Below are 21,952 nucleotides of genomic sequence, written 5' to 3'. Positions count from 1 at the left end.
TTAAACTAACAGACCTTTATTCTAAAATATTTATTTTGTAATTTAATAAAACTGAGAAAAAGCAGTACATCCTCCCCCCGCAAATATTTGGCATATGTGCTCAATAAATAACTTGCGATGATGATTAATTGAACAAAAAATAATGTTTTATTATTAATATAATTGGCAGATATTTATCTGTCCATATAATGACGACTAAAAAATATTGTTTAATGGACATAAGAGCAGGGACTGATAAGTAATGTATGAGGCAAATAAATAAAAGCATTTCAGCACAGAGACAACCTTGTGATACTGTTTACCCCCCCAATATAATCAAACTACATGTGACTTCAGTTCCACTGCTTTCTCTTCTTTTCCTTTTTTCCCACCAGGACTGTCACCCTGTGACACCACACTGCACAGAGAGTGGAAACAAACACACACGCGCGCACACACACACGCCTCCTTTTCCCGTTCGCCCAACCCCCACAGCACAGAAGTCACCGCCCTTCTCTCTCGCTCTCACACCAACATGACTACCAAACACAGCCGCTCCAGTAGCTCCAACCCGCCCGACGCGCCAGAGCATCATGGGAGTTGTAGTCCTCGCCGCCCAATCCAGTTCGAGAAGGCGAGGCCTCACCAAAATACAACTCCCATCTCGACCCTCGCACGCCGAGCCTCGTCGTCCAATCTGAATATGTGGGAGGAGCGCGTCCGCCCACAAAAGCCACATCTATCTGCCCGTATCTCCCCCTTAAAAAAATCAATTGTGCACGAAAAAAAGGGAATACGCGAAAAATACAAACAGTGGTGACGGTTTGTTTTCGGTGCACGACGGACGGCGAAGAGGCGTCCCCGCGTCGTGCTGCGAGAGGAACGGCGGCGACAGGCAGGAGCAGCGGAGAGGGTGTTGTCCTGATGCTTAAATGGAAGTGGGTGGGCCTCTACGGTCACACACTGCCAACTTCTCTGTGGATATCATTCTGACAAGCGCTAATTTGCTCGTTTATGGACTGGTTTTCCGGTGAACGAGACGTACGACAGGGCTGCGAGGGGGCCGACTGGCCGGGGACGGTCGCTGTGTTGTCCGTTATTTCCGTTATTCGGGGCTGCTTGATTGTGCCTGCGCTTGGCACCGCCCTTCCTGGCCGGTGGGTGGTTTCGTCAAACGGGCAGATCCGCCACGGCCCAGCGCTGAACATATAGGCCGTCCTCCGCCTCTGTACCCGGCCGGCCTTCTACCGTGAACTACACCCTCTCCCTCTCGGTATATTAATGCGTTATGAGTGGTAGGTACCCTCCCCCCTCTCCGTCTCCACCCCTCTCTCTCTCTCTGTCTGACAGATAGGAGGCTCCCAGCCCCTTTGATATTGAAGATAAGGTTACTGGTTTCATTCTCTACCTTCATTGATCATCTTTGTTATGCTATATCTGCATTCTGATCCGATTTTATTCAGGCAGCTTAGTGTCTTCACTACTGTGCCTCATGCTGGGACTTTGCACTATTTAGAAATACTCATATGATGTTGATATAACTGGAAATATTCTTACATTTTGACTCTTTATTCACAGACTCGAAGAAGGAATCATCTGGAACTGAAGGAGGGAAAGCATCAAAAAAGGGGAAAAGTTCTGGATCGCAGGTAAAAGAAATTAGAGTTTATTGTTGTTCATTACTTTTGCTTTGCCTGGAGGCCAAAAAATGTACTCCCTCCCCTCCCCAGCCAGCCAGACACCTCAGGGGGCGTTTCTCTGGTGAATTCCACTTCCTGCTTCTGTGCAGCCCTGCTGAGCGCCAGCCCCGAGCTTCTTGAATAGGCTTTACATGGCTGTCACACTTCAGCCACTGTACTTTTGAATTGTCTCTTTGAATTAGGGTCAAAATGGTTTAATTCTGCCTATGGATTTATTTTAAAGACCTGGAGCGTTGGTATGTGGCTCTCCAACTGTGGAACTTCTATTTTTAGCTGCTTTTTATAGGTTGTATACATCTTAGAGATTAATTTAAGCCATGCAGTTACTCCTAAGCGTATATATTTTATTGATAAATGTGTATGACAAGCATTGTTGCTGTGTTTTTCCGCACTATTGTCACAGGATCGAGGCTGTTTCCACGCAAGGTTTAGAGGTGTATAGCATTAAAAATTTGCCTGCGACCTAGTTCCTTTGAAAGGGAGGAGAGCGAGAAAGAGAAGGCGGCATTTTCTTCCACTGTTCTGAGAAAAGAGAAATGTGGTTCTCACACGCCCACCCACTCGCTTCCTGTAATACCGCCCACTTCCACTGACAGCTCTCTCTCTTTCTCTCAGCTTTTTGTGTTTCTTTTTTGCTGCACCATGTTTCTCTCCACCCCTCACTCTTTTACGCTGTCTCTTCTTCGTTTTAAATTGTTCACAGTCTTAGTGTGCATCGAAATATCTGCCCATCCCTTTTCCTCCTGGATTTTTCCGAGTTACACATTGTGCTTTTTTTGTTTTTCCTATGTATAAAACTTCTCTGTGTGTGTCTCTGACCTGCACTGGCTTCTCCTCTTCCCCTCGTCACTCTTGTTTAACCGTTTCTCTCTCCGCCCCTCCCTTCCACCCGTCCTCCTCTTTTACCATGCTTCCTCCAGGATTCCTCTCAGCCCTCTCCGTTGGCTTTGCTAGCGGCCACCTGCAGTAAGATCGGAGGGCAGGGGGGAGCAGAGGGGGCCCAGGCCCAGGCAGGGGCCCAGCAGATCCAGGTCCAGACGGGTCAGATCCAGCTGCAGGCGGGTCAGCTGCAGGGTCAGATAGTGCTGGACACAGCTGGAGGTCAGGCCCTGGTGCCCCAGCAGCTGGAGCTGGTCCCTGCTCAGTTCACAGGGAACGGCTGGCAGATCATCACAGCAGCACCCACCATGGCCAAGGAGAACACCAATCAGCCTGTTGCTGTAACCGTGGCAACCACCTTGGCAAATGACAGCTCACCTGGTGGACGCAAGGTGAAGGAAGTGGGAGAGCAGCGGATTAATGCAATAGTTTTTTTTCACTGTGTCAATGTTTGTTTTCTTGACTCCATCACTGCTTCTTTCCCATTGGCAGGTGAAGACAGTGGGCGGGACCAACAGTGTTGCAGCCAATCAGCAACAGCAGCAGTTCCAGATCATCCAGGTTCAGAACCTGCCCAATGCAGGGGGCGGGGTCCAGTATCAGGTCATCCCTCACCTGCAGACTGCAGATGGACAGCAGATCCATATCAGCCCGGCTCAAACAGCCTCCATTGGGACTCTATCGGAGCAGGTCCAGCTCATCCAGACCCAGAGTCCAAGCCAGACCCAGGCCATCCTCCAGCCAGCCAACCAGCAAGCCATCCTGACCAGTACAGCCAATCAGACGGTGCCGCTGCAGATCCGCCCTACACAGTCTTTCCCGCTGCAGCTGCAAACTCTGCAGGGCTCCCAGACTCCTGTTATGACCACTGTGCCCATAAACCTCGGCGGCATGACACTGGCTCTGCCTGTGATAAATAATGTTGGAGGGGGCGGGGCTGTGCAGCTCATCCAATCAGCAGATGGCACATTCTCTGTTGCCAATGGCAACCAGCTATTGACAACAGCAGTGACTGGGGCTGCTCCTGCTACAACATCAGCTGTCTCTACAGTGGCTGTAGCCGAGGGTGACAGCGTGTCTGATGGGACACAAGTGGTTTCTGCTGGATCAGAGTGCGGGCCAGCTGACAGCCAAGTGCAGAGCAGTGAGGCGGACTCTCAGAGCCAGAACCAGCCCAATGGGCTGCAGAGTCAGATAGATACAGCAGGAACCATCCAGCAGGTGATCGTGGGCCAGGTGGGGCACCAGCTGGTGCAGCAGATCCAGCTGCAGCCCCAGGCTCAGAGTCAGGGTCCGGCCCAGGGCCAGCAGCAACCTCAGCACATTCAGACCCTGCAGCTGGCCCCGGGACAAACCCTGCAGCCCATCCAGGCCTTCCAGAACCCAGCCCAGGTCCTTATCCGTACCCCCACCCTGTCCCCCTCTGGCCAGATAACCTGGCAAACACTGCAGCTGCCCGGTGGAGTCTCCCTGCAGGGCGGCCTTGGAACGGCCATGCCGCAGCAGCTGACACTGGCCCCGGTGGCCGGTGGGACGGCGATGGGAAGCGGAGGGCTGGTCTCCCTGAGCGGAGCCCCCCTGACGCTCAGTGCAGCCCAAATCAACCCAGGGTCCGGGGTACAGACGGTCAGCATCGCAGGCCTTGGCACTGCTGGGGTTCAGGTGCAGGGGGTTCCCCTCACCATTACAGGTCTTCAGGGTAAGTCTGTAGATGAGGTGATGTTTGAATGCAAAACTCATCAATAACTGATCTATTCGATACCATAAACAAAACCGTAGAAGGCAGCTTTATCAGTTACTGAGAAAATATGCAGCACTGTCCTGCTGGTTCAACTCCACAGCCAATATAACATGTTTTATTCAGTCAATTTCAATCACCTTTCAGGTCAACCACAGGGTCAGGACGGGGTCAAAGTTCAGTCATCTCCCGTGACGGTCACTGTTGGTAACGTGGCGTCAGGCTCGGCGATGAGTCCGGACCAGCTCGGCTCCGTACAGAGTTCTTCGGACCAGGAGGGGCCGCCAAGCAAGAGGCTTCGGCGTGTCGCCTGCTCTTGTCCAAACTGCAGGGACGGAGAGGGAAGGTAGGAGCGCCTGCATTTAAAACAGATAATCTGAGCGGTTGTCTCTTCTGCATGTTGTTGTACATTTTTATGAACATTCCAAAATTATTGATGATCCTCATGTCATCGTGGGACGACTGGTTTGACAGATGGTCAGAATAAAGTGCAGCTTGTGTCACAAAGTGAGAGATCCGACCTCTCGCCACCAAACACATTGTAATGAGGCCCTAGCTGCAAGAACATAATGTGAATATTCAGAGTCATGTCAAATGTATTGGGCTCTGCACGATTCATCAGTGAATCCAGCCGGACTCACTTGTCAAAGCCGTCTTTAGAGATCGTTAACTGTTTATTTATAATCATATTATGTGTGGAAACCTTCCGGAAACCCTCCTAACTCAAAGTGTGTGTTGCAGGAACAGTGGGGACCCCACAAAGAAGAAGCAGCACATCTGCCACATGGAGGGCTGTGGGAAGGTGTACGGGAAGACGTCTCACCTGAGGGCTCACCTGCGCTGGCACACGGGCGAGAGGCCGTTCGTCTGTAACTGGATCTTCTGTGGCAAGAGGTTCACCAGGAGCGACGAGCTGCAGAGACACCGGAGAACACACACAGGTAGGAGACACGTTCGGATGGGTGATGTGGATGTTTTTCTCTTTTTTCAGCTCTAAAGTGCTTTTAAATCCTTTATTTACATAATTCAAATGTACCCACCTCTTGTATGAGTACATGTGAAGCAAGCAGCTACTCATGTACTTAGTTGTAAAAATTAGTTTTCTAATGAAGCTCCAAGAAATAACAAACCAAAGTTCTTCATCGATTAATTTCTTCTTATTCTCCGTCCTCCCCTGTAGGAGAGAAGCGCTTCGAGTGTCCTGAATGCTCAAAGCGCTTCATGCGCAGCGACCACCTCTCCAAGCACATCAAGACCCACCAGAACAAGAAGGGCGGGGCTGCGGTGGCAATCATCACCACTGACGACATGGAGGAAGACGCGCCTGAAGGCCTGGGTGCCTCCCCTCAGATCGTTGCTGTGGCAACACTCTCACGTGACTCTGACCCCGCTACGCCCACCACGTCTAATCACCTGGAGGAAGAGGAGGAGGAAGAGGAGGAGTTCGAATAGGCCACTGACTCCTGTCTCTTTGTGGAAGGCTGACTTCCTGTTTTTTTGGGAGTCTTTGCAGGGACTGAAAGGGTGGCAACTTTTTCTTGCTTTTTTTTTTTTTTTTTTACTTTTATTACGACATCATTTGGAAAATGTTGTTCTCTCACAAGAAGGGACTTAAAAGAGACGGGATCATGCAATGAACAGAAACGTAAAATATAAACATCGCTATCTAAGAAGAACTAACACATATAATAACTAAAACTTAGTCTAAACTTATGAGAGATTAGTTTGGCTTTTATTAAATGAATCTATAATAAGTCCATTCCTGGAGGAGGAAAGAAATGTGTGTCTAGATTAGCACAAGACAGGGGGACCTGCTTGATTGAAAAATAACAAACACGGAGAGACGTTTTTCCTAATCGCAACAGAATCTAACTCTATGCACAAAGTTGTGTTCCTGTTTCATACCTGTCAGACAGAGCTGAGGGTCAATCATAGAACAGGAAGTGTTGCAGAGCAGTGACGGAGCAGAGGCGGTGCTGGGAAGGTGTACGTGTGTGATTGCGACCTGTATGAGTGAGTGAATCGTGTTCCCATGCTGTCATGGAGAGGATCTACCTAATTTGAGGTTTATTTATGGTTCAGGTGAAGTCCTCAGATCAGATTCAGGTGTCGAATCCAGGAGACCAGTCTACGGATAAACTGTTATTGAAGAAGAGAGGGGGATACTTCTAGAAAAACAAAAAAGAATAGAAAAAAGCACATATAAAAAGATTTATAAATAATGCATTCCTATTGAGGCGCAGTGGCCATTAGAAAAAAAAAAGGTTTCTATAGAAAAAAAACAATCTAGCTTTCTACAACTTTGTTTGTGTAGTGAAAGCAATACTTTAATGACAATCCTAGTGAAACCATGTTTACATTGTCAGGGGAAGTTTTCTCTGTTAATAAAACAAGCCAAGATGAGGGAGAACATCTGAACGCAGCGCTGTCGTCCCAACAAAGCCGGTTACTTTACAGATACCACAGGGTGGCTTTAACATCACAGCTTCAGTCTACAAGTGCCACTTTGTCGTTTTTTAATGATCCATCACCATCAGATGGTACCTGGTAGCCATGACGACAGTTTCGTCTGCACCACCACGGTTTCTTTTTGCTCTCTGTGCTCAAAACCTCTAACCCCGCCTGGTGACCGATGTACACAATTGCCTTAACACAAGCTGTCGTACAGAGGGAGCATTGGGGGAAGAAGGGCGCAGCGCAGAGAGGCAAAGAGACCGGGTGATGAGTGGGTGGGAGCGGGTCGGGTATTTAGCTATGTGGATATTACGAGATGTTTTCTGGTGGTGTTGCTCTGTGTTAGTTCAGTGCGTACATTCTTTTTGAATTAAAAGATACTTTTATTTTATAGAGTCTATCACTTGTTTTAAAAAATTCCCCTCCCACAATGTTAACACACAGGACCCCGTGTGTTCGGCTAATTTATTATTTATCCTTGATTTGTACTATTTGCCTTTTGCTGGACTCGTATTTGTGTGATTCTGAGGTTGTGTACAGCATGTTTCAGTTTTTTGCCGTAGTGCTGCTTCTCTCTTCTTTACTCTTTGTGCTTCGGTTTCTTTTTTCTACGTCTGACCATTGCTGTTCATTTCTTCTTCTTCTCTTGCGCCATAACGTGTTTTTTTTTTGAAGAAAAATAAATAACAAAAGAAGAAGAAAGCAAAAAAGTTACTATTGTTTAAAGTTGAAAAAGGTTGATACCAAACGAATTTAGATGTTTTTGGTAATATTTTGTGTGACAACCAACTTTTTTTTCTTTGATATTTTGTAGTGACATCTCATTTGTAAATCTTTTTCTAAAAGATGTTTGTTCGTCTCCATGACATTTGATAATGGGGTTTTTGCCGGGTTAGCCTCAAAGGCTCCAGTTTGTTGATATTTTTAAAACTGGTTTGTACAAACGTGTTATGTCAATAAAAAAAGGAAAAAAAGACAAAATCAAGCAGAAAACATTTGCCTGCATAACACTTGACAATAAAGTGATTAAAAATGACTCAAAGTGCCCTCTGACTCTGGTTATTACGGTTATCAATCAGATGTTGAGCTTAATGTCTCCACATGGTACACACCAGGGTTATTATAGTTAACCAAGAACAAAACTAGCAGTGAAAAAATTATTTCATTACCTGAATTAAAAGAAAAACGAGAGTTTTCAAAAAGACGAAAACTAAATAAAAACTACAATGACCACAAACTACAACTGAATAGAATTGAAGGTAAAATCTGATTTGTTTGTCCTACTCTGTTTGACACGACACACTGACCTGATAAAAAGAACCTAGAAGGAGAAATTGAAGATGAATGAGTGAATGTATAAAATGAAGATGACACAGTAACACAGACACATGCATTCTTTCATCCTTCTTGATCAGGTCTTTAAATCAAGAATTTCCATAACACCTGAAAAACTAAATAAAAATTAAACTTTAACCAGTCAATTTCTCAAAATAAAACTACTTATGAATTTGTGAAACTAAATCGAAATCAAAAACCAAAACAGAAAGACTAAATAAAAATAAAAACTAATGGAAATTTCAGCTCTATAATAACTCTGGTACACACAGATCACAACCCCTCCCATCCTCATTACCGGGTAATCTCTCAGCTGTGTTGTGATGACAAGTCAGTGCTTCTGTTAATGGACTCCCAAATTGATGCTGCGAGGATCAAACCTGTGACATTCAGCCCCCCCCCCAAAAATCAAACTGTGTGGACGGATAATTAGCCAACAATTTTCCTACTTCAGAGAATCTACTAAACACTAAAAAGCGTAACTCAGCCGTGATCAAAGTGCGACTTGTGAGAGTTCACCGTCAGTTCACTAAGAGCAGCATGTAGCAGTCGGCTCACGCACACCTTCGACATGTCAAACCTTTGAAGCTCTTCAAAAACACCTAAATCTACTACGTCTCTGTGCGCCCTCGGGTGTTTCTGTGGAGTTCGGAATGTAAAAGGGAGTTTAATGTGATGAACTCTCAAAGTGTCTGAACACAGACAGTTTTTCATGTTTTGACTCCATTATTTTCACCACTTTGAATAACAAATGATGCATTTGGTTAGATTTCTAACAAGGAAAGGAGAGCAAATAAAAGCGGCACCAAAACGTAAACAACTACAGAGCTGGACTAAAAAAGAAGTTTTTTGCAGGATGTATCGGCAGGTGTGATGTGCACTGTAGATCTGACTCTGACGATAGATCATTAAAACCCCTGTGATTAGACCAAAGTTTTAATAAACGTGTTTCTCACACCAACGATACCTCATGAAGCTCCAAGATGTCATCTGACCGTGCCGTGACCCCCCCGCCCTGCAGCAGAGGTACCTGGTCATTACATGAGGTCAGCTGACCTGGATCTGACCCCACTCACCTGGCAGGTACAGCAGCTGAACACAGCTGGACACCTTTCAGACAACTTTGAAGCAGCAGAAAAAAATGTTCTAAATGTTTAACAATTTACCTGATTTCTTCTAAGGGCCAGTTCGCCAATTTTCAACCTCAGTCCCATCATGCTGTTATGGGGAGCTAAGAAAAAATATGCAATCTCGCTCTGTGCCTTTGGAGGACGCTTCTCCAATGGGCCCTGGAAATCCTCCGCCAGACTACATAAAACGCGTCATCTGGCGGAGGCCAGGGAGCTCGCTAAACTACACTTCCTCAATCTAGGACGCCCGCCTCCGATGTCATGTCTCGTTCAAAATCGTCAGGTTTGAAATGTAGACTGCAGACCTGAAGATTTTTTAGACGATATACCCTCGTCATATTTCGGATTCAATACCGCTCTGAGCCGTTGCCTGCAGCGAAAATGGTAGTATTTCACTCCAGCATTTCTCGCTGGGCTGTTCCTTTCAGAGGGAGGGGCGCAATGCACGCTGGGTGTTGTAGGAATGTAGAATGGGCGAAACAACAAGCTGTTTGTACAACTTTCTCCACAGCTATGGCGCCAATTTACAAAGAACAGCAGCTTTGACTGACAGTGACTTGCTCATTTGAAAAGGACAAAGCTGAATCAAGCGCCACACACAGTCTGCGTAAATAAATGTATGTTAAAACATTTCGATAATGCCATTCTTTATTAAAATATACAGTGAACTGACAAGAATGCTGTAAAGTTACTCACTTTTAGAAAAGCAATTGCTATAAAACGGCTCCTTTTGCATCCATAACAGAAAACAACCTTAAATTTGCTTTAGTGAACATCGAGGGGACGAAAATATACAACTCAAAAGTGACTTTAAAACTATAAAAACATCCTGCATTTTATGCAGTCTTCAGTCAGGAGATATAAAACATATAAACAGTGTGTGCGCCTCATGTTAAGGTGACTAAAAATCATAACATCTTTCTTGTTTTAGTTTGTCGAGTAAAATAAAAGTTTGTTGGAAACCTTAAAAAAAATGTGCGTCATGTTGAGTTCGACAGGTCTGTGCAGAACGAGAGCTCCGGGCTTCAGACGTGCGAGCAGCTTCTCCTCTCTGGACTTCACTGCAGCTCCTTCTGAATGCTGCCACAATGGAGACAAAACAGGAAGTGAGCTCTTTCTGCTGTCAGAACTGTCATGTCATTGTTGTGCCATGTCATTCTTATCTGTCAGACATTTTTTTTCAACTTGTATAAAAAGAAATTAGTCTAAAATGTCAGAAATCTGTGAAAAATACGCATCGAAACTTTTCAGAATTCATAAAAAAAAACAAATAATCAAATTTCAGTGATTTAAAAAAAAAGAAGATAAAACTTTGAAATGATTTATACTTTCAACCAATCACTTAACACGGATATTAATAGTCTACTGGACTCTTATTGCAGCGGTAGACTTTTCCAAACTGTTATTTTGCACCGACTTCTTGATTTAATCCCTAAAATGTTCAGATCCAGGCAGGTTAACTTGCCCGCTCGGGTCTGTAACACGAAGCTGAGCAGTGAGTATGAGGAGAAATACCTCTCCAGATACTCGTGGACGTTGTCGTGGCCGTTGTAGCGAGCCAACCCCACCAGGATGCCGGTAGCACAGCGGCCCTCCTTCTTGCGACACAGACTGCAGTTACACATCCCCCGACAGATGGGACACGACCAAGTCTGCAAAGATACGGTCCAAGTTTAATGTGGGTGACCAACTGGTTAGTAAGTCTGCTGCACAAGTGAATACATGTATACACTTTATGTGTGCTTTAAATCATTTTTAAATGATCTGCCTTTAAATATGATATTAATACTATCTTGTGAGTTTTGTTGTAAATGTGTGGTTTAGTTTTAAGCCACACATTGTAAGAACAATGACAAATGTTCATCTGAGACTTTTTTTTGGCAGGTTTTAGCTGACAAGTGGGAACTGATTCAGACTGCATTTCCCACTGATCATTTTCAGTGGGAGTGTCACCTGCTTTCACTTGTATTTAGTACTTACTAATACAAGTGAGCAACAGCGAAAAGACAAACAGGAAAACACCCAAACTGATGCCTCTTAACAACTACGATATGTCTGCTAAAACTGTGATAAAACAATGTCTAATATCAAGTATGTGTGATGATGCATGAATTAGATTTTGATATCTCAGCAGCAGCAGCTGTAAAAACACCCGAGAAGTGTCCCTGCCCTCTCTCTCTTCAGTTTCATTTTCGGTAGGTGGTCTATTTGCTTTGGGCATCCAGATATGTAAATATCAATCCTCAAGAGGAAAATAGATTCATCTGAAAGCTCATCTTCTTTTTAAACATACAATTAAAAAAATAAACTTTTTGACAAGTTTGCCAACAACCCACAAACATATGACATTATTTTCCTGGGTCAGATCAAAAATAGACGAATCTCAAGACGTCAGACTAAGCTACTAGCTATAGCAGGGTGGAAAAAGCACTAACTGGGCGCCGCTTGTGATTTTTTCCACAGAAGTCGCCACAGACACCCAGTCTTTAATACTGTAAATGTGAAGGCTTTTATCAGTGGGCCATAGGCTCAATCGCCATTGCGTTCCCTCATTCGGAGATAGATAGTGACTTAACAGACATTTATTTACATGAAAATGTTTGAGATTATCACTTTAAACAAGTAAGCACCAAAGCTCATGAAATCTTGTATTTTAACTTAAAGCTTTTTAATATTATCCCTCAGAATTGTAAAATCTGGAATATAAGTCGCAGTCTGTTTTTGTAGGTATCCCTGAGGGGAAAAAGGTTTTCTATACCTTTTTAAAAATAAAAATAAAAACGTGTATACAAGTTATTTCAAAACTACTTCACTGGAACACATTTCAAACACACAAATTACAGCCTACCATCCGTTACCGGTGCAGTAGCCGAGCTCAGCCTACCGTAACATTGATTGTTGGGAGGATGGCGGCTGCACTGGCGTTAATGACGAAGCTTAGCTAGATTATAGCGCCATTGTCTGGGTAAAATACTGTGATACAATGTAAAAGTATTAAAAGTGCGTCTTACACACCGAGTCTTACGGTTATTATCCTGAAACAGTGAATTAGTGTTTTCTTTCTCTTTGCCTTTACTTGCTTTAATCGTTCCTCCTGTATGACTTAAAAAAAGCCTTTTATGTAAATCAGAAATATTCAACTAACTCGGCTGTCATACTAATTTCAGTAGGCTCCATATTCACCTGCAGTAAACCAAATCAAGTGTTTAAGGTGTAACACAAGTGTTTATTAGCACTGACCGGGTCGAGCAGCACATCACGCACGTCCTCTCCGTAGCGGTTCTTCAAGCAAGGCCCGCAAAACTGACCTTTGACCCCCACACAGACTCCACTGCGACACACCGTCTTTGTATCCAGAGTCTTCTGCCTGCACTGGTGACACGAGCTGCCCTGGAAAACCACACAGACAGACACACACACAATGAAGACAGTACTAACACCTCACCATATATGCCAGTGCAAACAGCAACACACTCACATTCTCCTTGTCCCAGATCTTGTCTTTGCTGCGGTACGCTATGTTGTCCAGGTCTTCTTTGGTGATCTCGTCCACCGACCTCACCACGTACTGGCTCCTCTTGGAACTGTGGCTCTTCCTCTTTTTCTGTCTGTCACCCACATGTTCGTCGTCCACCTAACCAACCACAACGGACCAGGTTACAATTACAACAGAGAGGACACACAGAGCACATTGCTATGAAGCCAGCAACGTATTATTTGAAACGTTTGACATTAAATTGCACATCTTCAAAGCATGAAAGCCTGAAATACATCGACATAGAGCTGGTCACACCCCCGAGATGAGGAGGTGATTTAAACACCTGTTTACTCCAGAGAACTGAACCGAGAGTATGACATCAAACAATCTTCTGCTTATCATAATAGTTTTATCTTTTTCTTGTAAGTTCCTTAAGCTGTGCCCTCTCTATAAACATGCTATTAGAGGGAGTTTTTGCTTTGTTTACACTCGAGATCAGCTGATCAGGCTGAAGCCGGCCGGCTCAGCGACCAGAACACTCCTGCTGAACTCTGGAGAAGGACACACATGGGATGCAGAGGAGGAAAAAGGCTGCGAGGGAAATCGGCTGGGTCGAGACGACGGAGACTTATGGAGAGGAGGTTTAAGCCGGGTCTCCCCTCTCTCGTCATGGGCAATGTGAGATCGCTGGCAAATAAGAAGGACGAACTAATGGCGCTAGCCAGGAGTCAGAGGGAGTTCCAGGAGTGCAGCTTGATCTGCTTCACTGAACCGTGGGTGCATCAGGATGTACCCGACAACGTCTCCATCACTGGCTTTCAGACTGTCCGGCCCGACCGGGATTGCACCGAGAGCAGTAAGCGCAAAGGTGGGGTTCTCGTTAACAACAGATGGTGTAACCCTTGTCACATTACGATTAAGGAACGTATTTCTAGCCCGGACATTGAACTTTTTGCCGTTGGTCTCAGGCCATATTATTTGCTCAGGGAGATTTCTCATGACATTCTGGTGGAGTATTACACCCTCACTTGCAATATGCTGCCCTCACTTAGAGACTATTTTTCCAGAGGAAGAGAGAGTACTGATAAAGAGCTTTGTGACATGATGCAACTATCATCACCTTAAGTTCAATATTAGCAAGATCAAAGAGCTTGTTATGGATTACCAGAGGAACAGGAGGCCCCCTGTCCTGGTTGTCATCCAGTGAGAGGAAGTGAAAAGGGTGGATTCATACAAGTACCTCGGGTTCCCAATCAATATTGGAGTGACAAAATGAAGTGTTATGCCGTCACAGTGACCTTTGGCCACCAAAACGTACTCAGTTCATCCCTGATTGCCAAATTTAAAAAAAAATCCTTCTAGGCATTCCTGAGGTATGGGATGGACGTGAGATCACAGTGACCTTGACCTTTGACCTTTGACCACCAAAATCAAATCAGTTCACTGATCATCAAGTGGACAGTTGTGGGACGAACAACCCGAAAACATAATGCCTCCGGCCACAGCTGTCGCAGAGGCATAAAAAGTACGACTGTAATTGTATTTTTCAAGTGTACAAAAATGTGAATTCTCTCTGCATTAAACAACATACTGTACGGCTTAGAGAACATTCGCATGAATGAATGACATTCGATATGAATTGTAAAACACTAAAACAAAATGTAAATACGAAAGTATGTCTGATTATCAATAAGTCATCAAAGCACCACACTGCTGCATTATAACCTCCTATAACTCCTACTTCACTGCACATTATGAGAGCTGTACATAGCTGCTTGTATATTACAGGTGCCAGCAGACTGAAGTGTGTGTGGGACATCGTACCTCCACCAGTCTCCTGATGTCGACAGTCCTCGGGCTTCTGACGGGGAGCGGCTCGCTCTTTTCCTCCACAGCAAAGTTCTCAGGGGGACGAGCCTTACGGGACGGGTTTCTCCTTTCGGACCCCACCTCAGGTTCAAACTTGCGTTTCCGTAGCGTTGCTTTCTCTGGCGCCCGCCTCTTCTTCTGCAACATTACAGCAAAGAAAGTGTTTAAAAAAAACAGAAAAAATACGAGTGTCACGGTTGAGAAATTAAAAAAAAAAAAAAGAAAATCTTGCAACAAAAAAATTCTATTTCTTTTGTAGGAGCCAATTAGCACTCCGGAGCATATATATGGGAACCACTGTTTGTCTGGTCAGGTGTTAAACCCGGAAGCTAAACAGTTTTTGACCACACACACCCAGACAGACACACGCTACTGGTGGCAGCAGTTACTCATGTTGTTGGATGTTTGTTGCATGTTTTTGTATCTTTGAGTTTATTGGACACTTTCAGGAAGAGAAAATAAACGGAAGTATTGCAAGCAAAAGTTTGTCTCTCGGACTTTAATCAAACGGACATGCATCAGACCCGGGTAAGGTGCGTCAAAAAAGTAACCCGTGGTGTAGCACCTCAGTGGCTTTAAGCGTTGGCTTAGCCTCTATATCTTTAATGTGGTGAACTTGTTTGTACCGTGCATCATTGATACTCAGAAAAGATTATCTGGTCTTCTTTTACCACTGTTAAACATACATCTCACAAAAATCACCTTACATCCAGCCACACAAGTAGTTATCGTTGATCAAAAACAAACACAATTGTTGTTGATTTGTTGCAACAATTCAAATAAAGTAAAAATAAGAAATCCTATAAAGTGACATGAGATAGACTGCCCCATTTCGTCTCACCAGTATACAGACTACAAAAACAAACTAAAGCTACGGTTATTTTACTGCATCATTGTTTGTGCTTGTGCTGTTCTTTATGTTTTGTCATTGTTAAAGCTCCTGTGAGGAACTTTCTGTTTGTGTTGATTTTGGCGCCCCCCTGTGGACGAAGCCGTACCTCTTATCTCTTTGCTGATTTTGTCCTGTACATGCTTAAGTGTTCACCATGCTTTCTTTAACAGACATATGTAATACTCACTTTAAATTTTTGCCCTGGAGAATGTAAACAAAGGCAGCGTGCAGTTAATCGCTTCGTCCGACACTTGCCCACCCCCAGCGGATTCAGGCCTTAAAAATAACTATATATAATAGAATAGAAATGATCAGTCTTGTCCTGATGGTCTGGTTTGCTTTTCTAGCTCATAAAGTAATCAGAATTAATTTCAGTCAGTTTCATCACCAGCGAAAAACTCCTCACAGGAGCTTCAAAGATATAATCTCGAAGTTCTCAGTTTCGTTCTCTTGACACCTAAAGGCGATAAAAGGCAATTGCTGGCGCATACGTCTGAGATAACCAGACGTCCACAGTTGGCTTCCTTTGTTATTTTCACTTATTGTTGAAGTTGTATCTGTTGTCATCGACCTTTTCTTTGTTCAGCCATAGTAGATTACTGTTTACTTGCAACACTTGCAGAGACCAGAAAAACAGCCGCTTACCCCCGCCTACCCTCTCTGTCAGACCAACCACTGCTGGGTGATGGAAAACACGTCACTAACTGGGCGCTGCTTGAGATTTTTTCCATGAAAGTCGCCACAGACACCCAGTCTGTAATACTCCAAAGGCTTTCATCAGTGGGCCATAGGCTCAATCACTATTGTGTAACCTCATTTGGTGATAGATAGTGACTTAACAGACATTTATTAAATGAAAATCTTGGAGTTGAAAAAAAAAGCCATCCAAGGACTGGTAGTGTAAAATAGCTTATAGGTGTTGTAGCATGTGGCTTAGTCACTATACAATGTAAATGTTCAATAAATAGCTAACTGTAAATATTTGTTTTCGGAGTAAGCCCTCTAGGTTACAACGTAAAATTATGAAAGACTTCTAACTAGAGATGTCAACTCTCGTTCACTTCAGTGACCCGGATCTTCGGATCTCGTTCAGCTGAACGATTCATTCATTACATTCGTTCCCTCTCAGCGCTGCGAGTCTGCATCACCGTTTTTATGATATGTTGTTTTTAAAGTTTAACGGAGGTGAATGAGGCTCCTTATATATTCACAGGGCCTGAGGATGTAATATATTTAATCAGAGTCTGAGTCTGTGAATTGACTTGTATGTACAGATGCACCTAATCAGGTCGCTTCGTTCAGTGAACGAGAGCGAGAGAGAGACAGAGAGAGAGAGACAATCGGTCAAGCGATACGTTCAGTCGTTCTCCTAACCAATGATGGTGATTTGATACATTAGATGTGATACAAACAGCCCTCCTCTGAAAAGCAATTGGCTCGTGCTAACATCAATCAGTCTGGTTTCCTAAAAGAAGAAGTGGGGAGCCAAGTGAACGAAAGGAACGACTTTGATGCATGAAAGTGAACGGATCATTCCGTTCACTGAAAAGATTCGTTCTTTTTGAACGAATCGTTCAGGACCGAAACATCTCTACTTCTAACTCCTGCTCCTATAGCGATTTAAGAGGCAGGAGGCAGGTGATATGGAAGCTTGTTTTGTAGGCGCACTGTTTCAATATCTTGTGACGGAGCTTCGAGGGAACAATATCACATGATCGATTAGGTCTGAAGCTTCAAACATCACAGGTGCTACGGAAAGCGCTTCATACAGTTTGACGGTTTAAAAGTTCAAAACTGGCACATTTGAGGGGCAAGAAGAGGAGCATGACTAAGAAATGCACATTAGAGAGACATGATTGTAAGAACATTTCCATCTGATACCAAGTTATAATGTATTAAAGGTTATGAGCTAATTTAATTAATATCAGTCAGTAATTGTGCTTTAAGAACAGTAGCCACAGAAGCATTCATTCAACTACAACATACAGGTACATGAATATTTTGCGTCTGCAAATATATTAGATGAAAATACATTTTGTTTTGACAATGCCAGACTATTTTACTGCAACATATTGCACAATAGCATCTCTATCTAATGCAGAGCACCTGACCATATGTACACAGATGATTGTACTTGATGACACACAGGCTTCCTCTGGACTTTATTGCTCACATGAGACTAAAACTATGACTATCAGCAAGTGCGGTGGTGCGTCACACCGTCATGTAGGGGTGCTATGAGCTTTACATGCCACCAGATGCTGCTGTTTGTGCTTCGATTGAAGCCCTGAAGCTTCATATGTTTTCAATAAGGCTTCTTCTGCCCATCAGTACTTTAAGCACTTATTGTACTTATTAAATGTCACCTGTGATCTTTAAAGGAATCATTTCCTGCTGAGTGCTTGTTCATTTTTTGATATATTGTTATGAAGGACTGCTGCTGGTGCGTGTACTCACTTGAGGAGTGGTGGGTGGAGTCAGGTCAGCCATGGTGCTCAGATCAGCAAAGAGTTTAGCCAGCTGTAAGACAGAGGATCAAAGAGCTTCTAAAACAGCAGGGGCTGATGATTTATGTTGACAGATCAGAGTTGGTCAGAATGTGGAGAAAGTTTAAAAAAGGTTCATCACCATGGCCTTGTTTTCCTGGATGTTCTTGTCTCTTTTCCTCAAGCTCTGAGACAGGACCTCCTCTTTGTCTCCCTCCTCCTCCTCCTCCTCATCTTGCTGCTGCTGCTGCTTTATCCTCTGCCTCCCTCTGCCTCTCAGTGAAGGAGTATCTTTGACTGGCTTTTTGATGGTTTTCTCTTGCAGTTCCTGTTTTGGGGTTGACAGTCTTTTGACCGGAAACCTGAGGAGCAAGATTACAATACGGTGTTGCTCAATCACAGAAGAATCAAAACAAACTGTCATGAAACAGGCATACGTTTCCTCAGGACCCTTGTATATAAATTAGAAATGAGCTAAATTACTCCCAACCACACCTTAGTGCTACTAAAAGACTCTTCCTCTTTGGAGGAGCGGCGTCCTCCCCATCAGAGTAGAAGCCTGTGTCACTGTCCTCCTCCGAATCCATCATCTGAAAACACCAGGAGAGAAACATGTAGTTTGGTGCTTTAGCTGCATTATAACACACATTTTTGGCTAATAACACAGCCAAAAATTTGCAGTCTCATACCTTCATCTTTAGCCGTTTAGCCTCTTTCTCCTCCTCCTCATCTTCACTGAAACCTTCAAACTCCTCCTCACTGTCTGACTGGCTGAACAGATGAGCCAGCTCTGCGGTGATGAACTTGGATTTGAAACATGGCGCCTGTTCGCAGACACAAAATAACATAAACCAAGATTGCTGGGATTGTGTCACATTCAGCAGTACAGTTTACTTGCATTGTTACAGATCAAGAGCTGCACCTTCTGGATCAGTCATTGGGGATCAAAGAGGTTCAATTATTCAAGTACTTAATAGGCTGTTTGTTTTTACCTTGTGCATCTACCAGTAATGTTATAATATTAAATGAATGATCAGTAGGTGGCAGCAATTTCAAGATATGCTTCAAAGCACCGACAAAAAGAAGAAAGAAGATTCAAGTGAACTTGTCTTCTTCTTCTTGAACGCTGCTACTAGAGTCCCCAAGAAACTCCAGCTCTGAGGTCTTTACACTGGCTCCCTGTCTGTCAGAGAATAGATTTCAAAATACTACTCTTGGTTTACAAAGCGCTGAATGGTCTAAGGCCAAAATACATTTGCAAGCTACAGTATGAACCATCCCGACCACTCAGGTCGTCCGGGACAGGTCTGCTTTCTGTCTCCAGAGTCAGAACCAAACTTGGAAAAGCAGCGTTCAGTTTTTATGCTCCATATATCTGGAACAAACTCCCAGAAAATTGCGGGTCCACTTCTTTTAAATCAAAGCTAAGGACTCGCCTTTTCAGAGCTGCCTTTTATTAAATGATTTTAATACATTTATTCTAATAACTATTTTAATTATTTAGAACTGCACTGTAACTTTTACACTTATATTTGATAACTGTCTTGTTATATTTTGGTTGTTTATATCTTATCTTCTCCTTGCTTTTTAATGTCTTGTCTTAAAATGTCTTTCTTTGCTTTTGTTATCTTGTGTAAAGCACTTTGAATTGCCTGGTTGCTGAAATGTGCTACATATATATATAAACATGCCTTGAATGCCTAAACCAAGAAAACCTCTTCAACTAGAGAGCAGTGCATCTTCTCATGCTCAGGTCCCACTTGTTGACATCTGCTGAAACTCCCCCTTCAGAGTGAAGGGAGTTGAACCTTGACCTATCAGGAGGAGGGTGACACAGTTTGGACCCACTAACACTGAACATGCATCCTGTAGTTTAAATGTTATCTTATTGTTCAGGTATTTAACGCTGAACGATTATTTGGACCTTAATGTAGATTAAGCAGATCACGTGCTATGTTAAGCTAGCTGGTTAACCATGTCACACGATAACATAAGACAACATTTTCAAAATATCTTATCGTTATGACAGGACATCTGGGTTGCAGTCCCGAACTGGCTAAAGAGAAACCCGACAGAAAAGAGGGATTTGAAAGGACCTTTACATGGAGCTGATTCGGATCTGCAGATCAGCAACGTGAGCGGTTAACAATGGTGTTCATTTTGACTCATTGTGACTTTTCTTCACCACAAAAACCAACGTGGAAAACAGAGCTTCATTTACACGAAATGTTCTCACGCTTACCTTCGACGTTTGGGTCATTTTTAAATCAGTTTCACGCTAAATATCCGTCCAAAAGAAAGTTGTATCTTTTGACATGAAAATCAATGAGTAGAGGTGGATTTAAAAGTTAACCGCTAGACGAGTCCGGTGTTTGCAAGCGATGGGGATTTACTCTTGGTCGACTCCTACAAACATTTGTTGTTAAGGAGAATAATCGTAATTTTGAGATTCCACTAATAACCGTATATAATGAAAAGCATACGCTAACTTGCAGTTTTGATAGAGGGTTTCTGTCTATGTTTAAGAGTAGTTTCCTTTCTGAGTCGCCCCTCGGACTCGTAATGGTGCAGTCCATACTTTCGCGCGAAAACAACATATGGGCGTGGTTATCCAGGGAAACATGCCCCTGCCATACTGTAGAAGAATATGCCTGAATGTCTTTTGGTTTTCTGCTTCTGTATTTACACACACATCTTTAAGTTAAATTGAACAGTTTGATTAGCTTTAGCGGCCAATATCTACTCAACTACTTTTAGAGACATACATTCACCCTTTCTAGATTTATGTCAATTAGTTTTTACTGTTTCTGTGTTAAGTGTCTGTGTTACCTTGTCTAACCTGTCCTTGTTTTAATGTACAGATTAAACTGTTTTATTTGTAATCTAACTCTCCACCAGAGTGTATCAACATTGCTCCAGAAAATGTCAAACTTTGCTTTAATATATTATTTCACATTTTATATATTTGGGCCAAAGGGACAAGAATTGTCATGTTTCCCTTTCAGAATGAGGTTTTTTTTTTACTACTAACATTCAAATAATGGCGCTAAAAGTGGTAGGAATTGGGTTATGAAGTCAGTAGGCCATAAAAGCCTGGCTATAATTCCGCTTCTTGCTAGCTGGGATTGTTAACTTTATAGAACCCAGCAAAAGAAAGCTAGTATCCAATCGAAACCACTCTAAAGACACTCCCCCTAACACAGAGACGTGGACTTCCATTACTTATCATGCAAGAAGAGCATTTTAGTTACTGAATTCAACAAATAAAACAAAGAAGCATCTTAAATGCATTGCTAACCCTAGCTTAACGTCTATTGTATCCATTTCTGCATAATTTCCAAGAGCAATTACACAGCAGCTGCATCACACTGAGCCTGTCTGTTCTCTGTGTGTGTCACTTCCCTCATTTCTTCTTCATTTTCTCCTCCACCATTGTTAAATTGTCAGAAGCCTGCTGGGTAAAAGACTTGTTAGGGGGACAGCAAAATGATAGGGGTAAGCATGACAGGAAACCATATTGCTGCACTGTTGTACAAAACTACCACTGGGCATTACACCCCTCCACACACACACACACACACACACACTACAGATGGCAGGGAGTTTATAGGGCTCGTCATAGTTCATTACAGCTTGTATCAGCTGAGAGCAACAAAATGACCACAGAGTATCATGACATTAAGCTGCTCTTCTGCTGCCCTCAAGCGGCCAAAAAACATAACAACAATTACTGTTACATTCCAGCCTAAAACTAAAATCTTTTTTTCATCTCAAGATAGCACTTTTACTTTTGTAACCTTTGTAACCTCAAAAATACACAAATAAGTATTATATTAAAATCAATAACAAGTAAAGCTCAGTTTTTCTCCTCTTTAACGCATGGAGCGCTCATGCATGTGGATTAATGACGACCACAGGGCCTTTCTACGTCACTGAATATGCACTGACCGTAGCGTTGATTTATTAGCTCCAGAGTTCAAAGAATCCCTGACTTAGTTTCAGGGAAAAGTAT

General features: G+C 43.4%; 2 protein-coding genes across 2 annotated transcripts; one reads left to right on the top strand and one right to left on the bottom strand.

Annotated features, from left to right (window-relative positions):
* The first annotated feature begins 697 nt into the window (after positions 1–697).
* Positions 698–7,786, top strand: sp4 (sp4 transcription factor). The gene is made up of 7 exons (XM_069681641.1): positions 698–1,274; positions 1,558–1,628; positions 2,600–2,950; positions 3,051–4,257; positions 4,444–4,642; positions 5,038–5,237; positions 5,477–7,786. Exons 1-7 carry the CDS (start codon positions 1,268–1,270, stop codon positions 5,746–5,748), a joined length of 2,307 nt encoding a protein of 768 aa, XP_069537742.1. The 5' UTR covers positions 698–1,267; the 3' UTR covers positions 5,749–7,786.
* A 2,077-nt stretch (positions 7,787–9,863) lies between these two features.
* Positions 9,864–20,252, bottom strand: cdca7b (cell division cycle associated 7b). Its single transcript, XM_069681918.1, has 10 exons — positions 20,183–20,252; positions 18,630–18,764; positions 18,436–18,530; positions 18,083–18,302; positions 17,912–17,974; positions 14,518–14,700; positions 12,694–12,849; positions 12,456–12,605; positions 10,731–10,867; positions 9,864–10,295 (listed from the first exon to the last, which is right to left on the bottom strand). Exons 1-10 carry the CDS (start codon positions 20,198–20,200, stop codon positions 10,274–10,276), a joined length of 1,179 nt encoding a protein of 392 aa, XP_069538019.1. The 5' UTR covers positions 20,201–20,252; the 3' UTR covers positions 9,864–10,273.
* Between the last annotated feature and the right edge of the window lie 1,700 nt (positions 20,253–21,952).

Source organism: Semicossyphus pulcher, unplaced genomic scaffold (assembly GCF_022749685.1).
Source record: "Semicossyphus pulcher isolate SPU_LCO1_2020_fin unplaced genomic scaffold, fSemPul1.0.p SCAF_5, whole genome shotgun sequence".
NCBI lineage: Eukaryota > Metazoa > Chordata > Actinopteri > Labriformes > Labridae > Semicossyphus > Semicossyphus pulcher.
The sequence above is the reverse complement of the archived record's forward strand: the minus strand, read 5'-3'. Positions and strand labels throughout refer to the sequence as shown.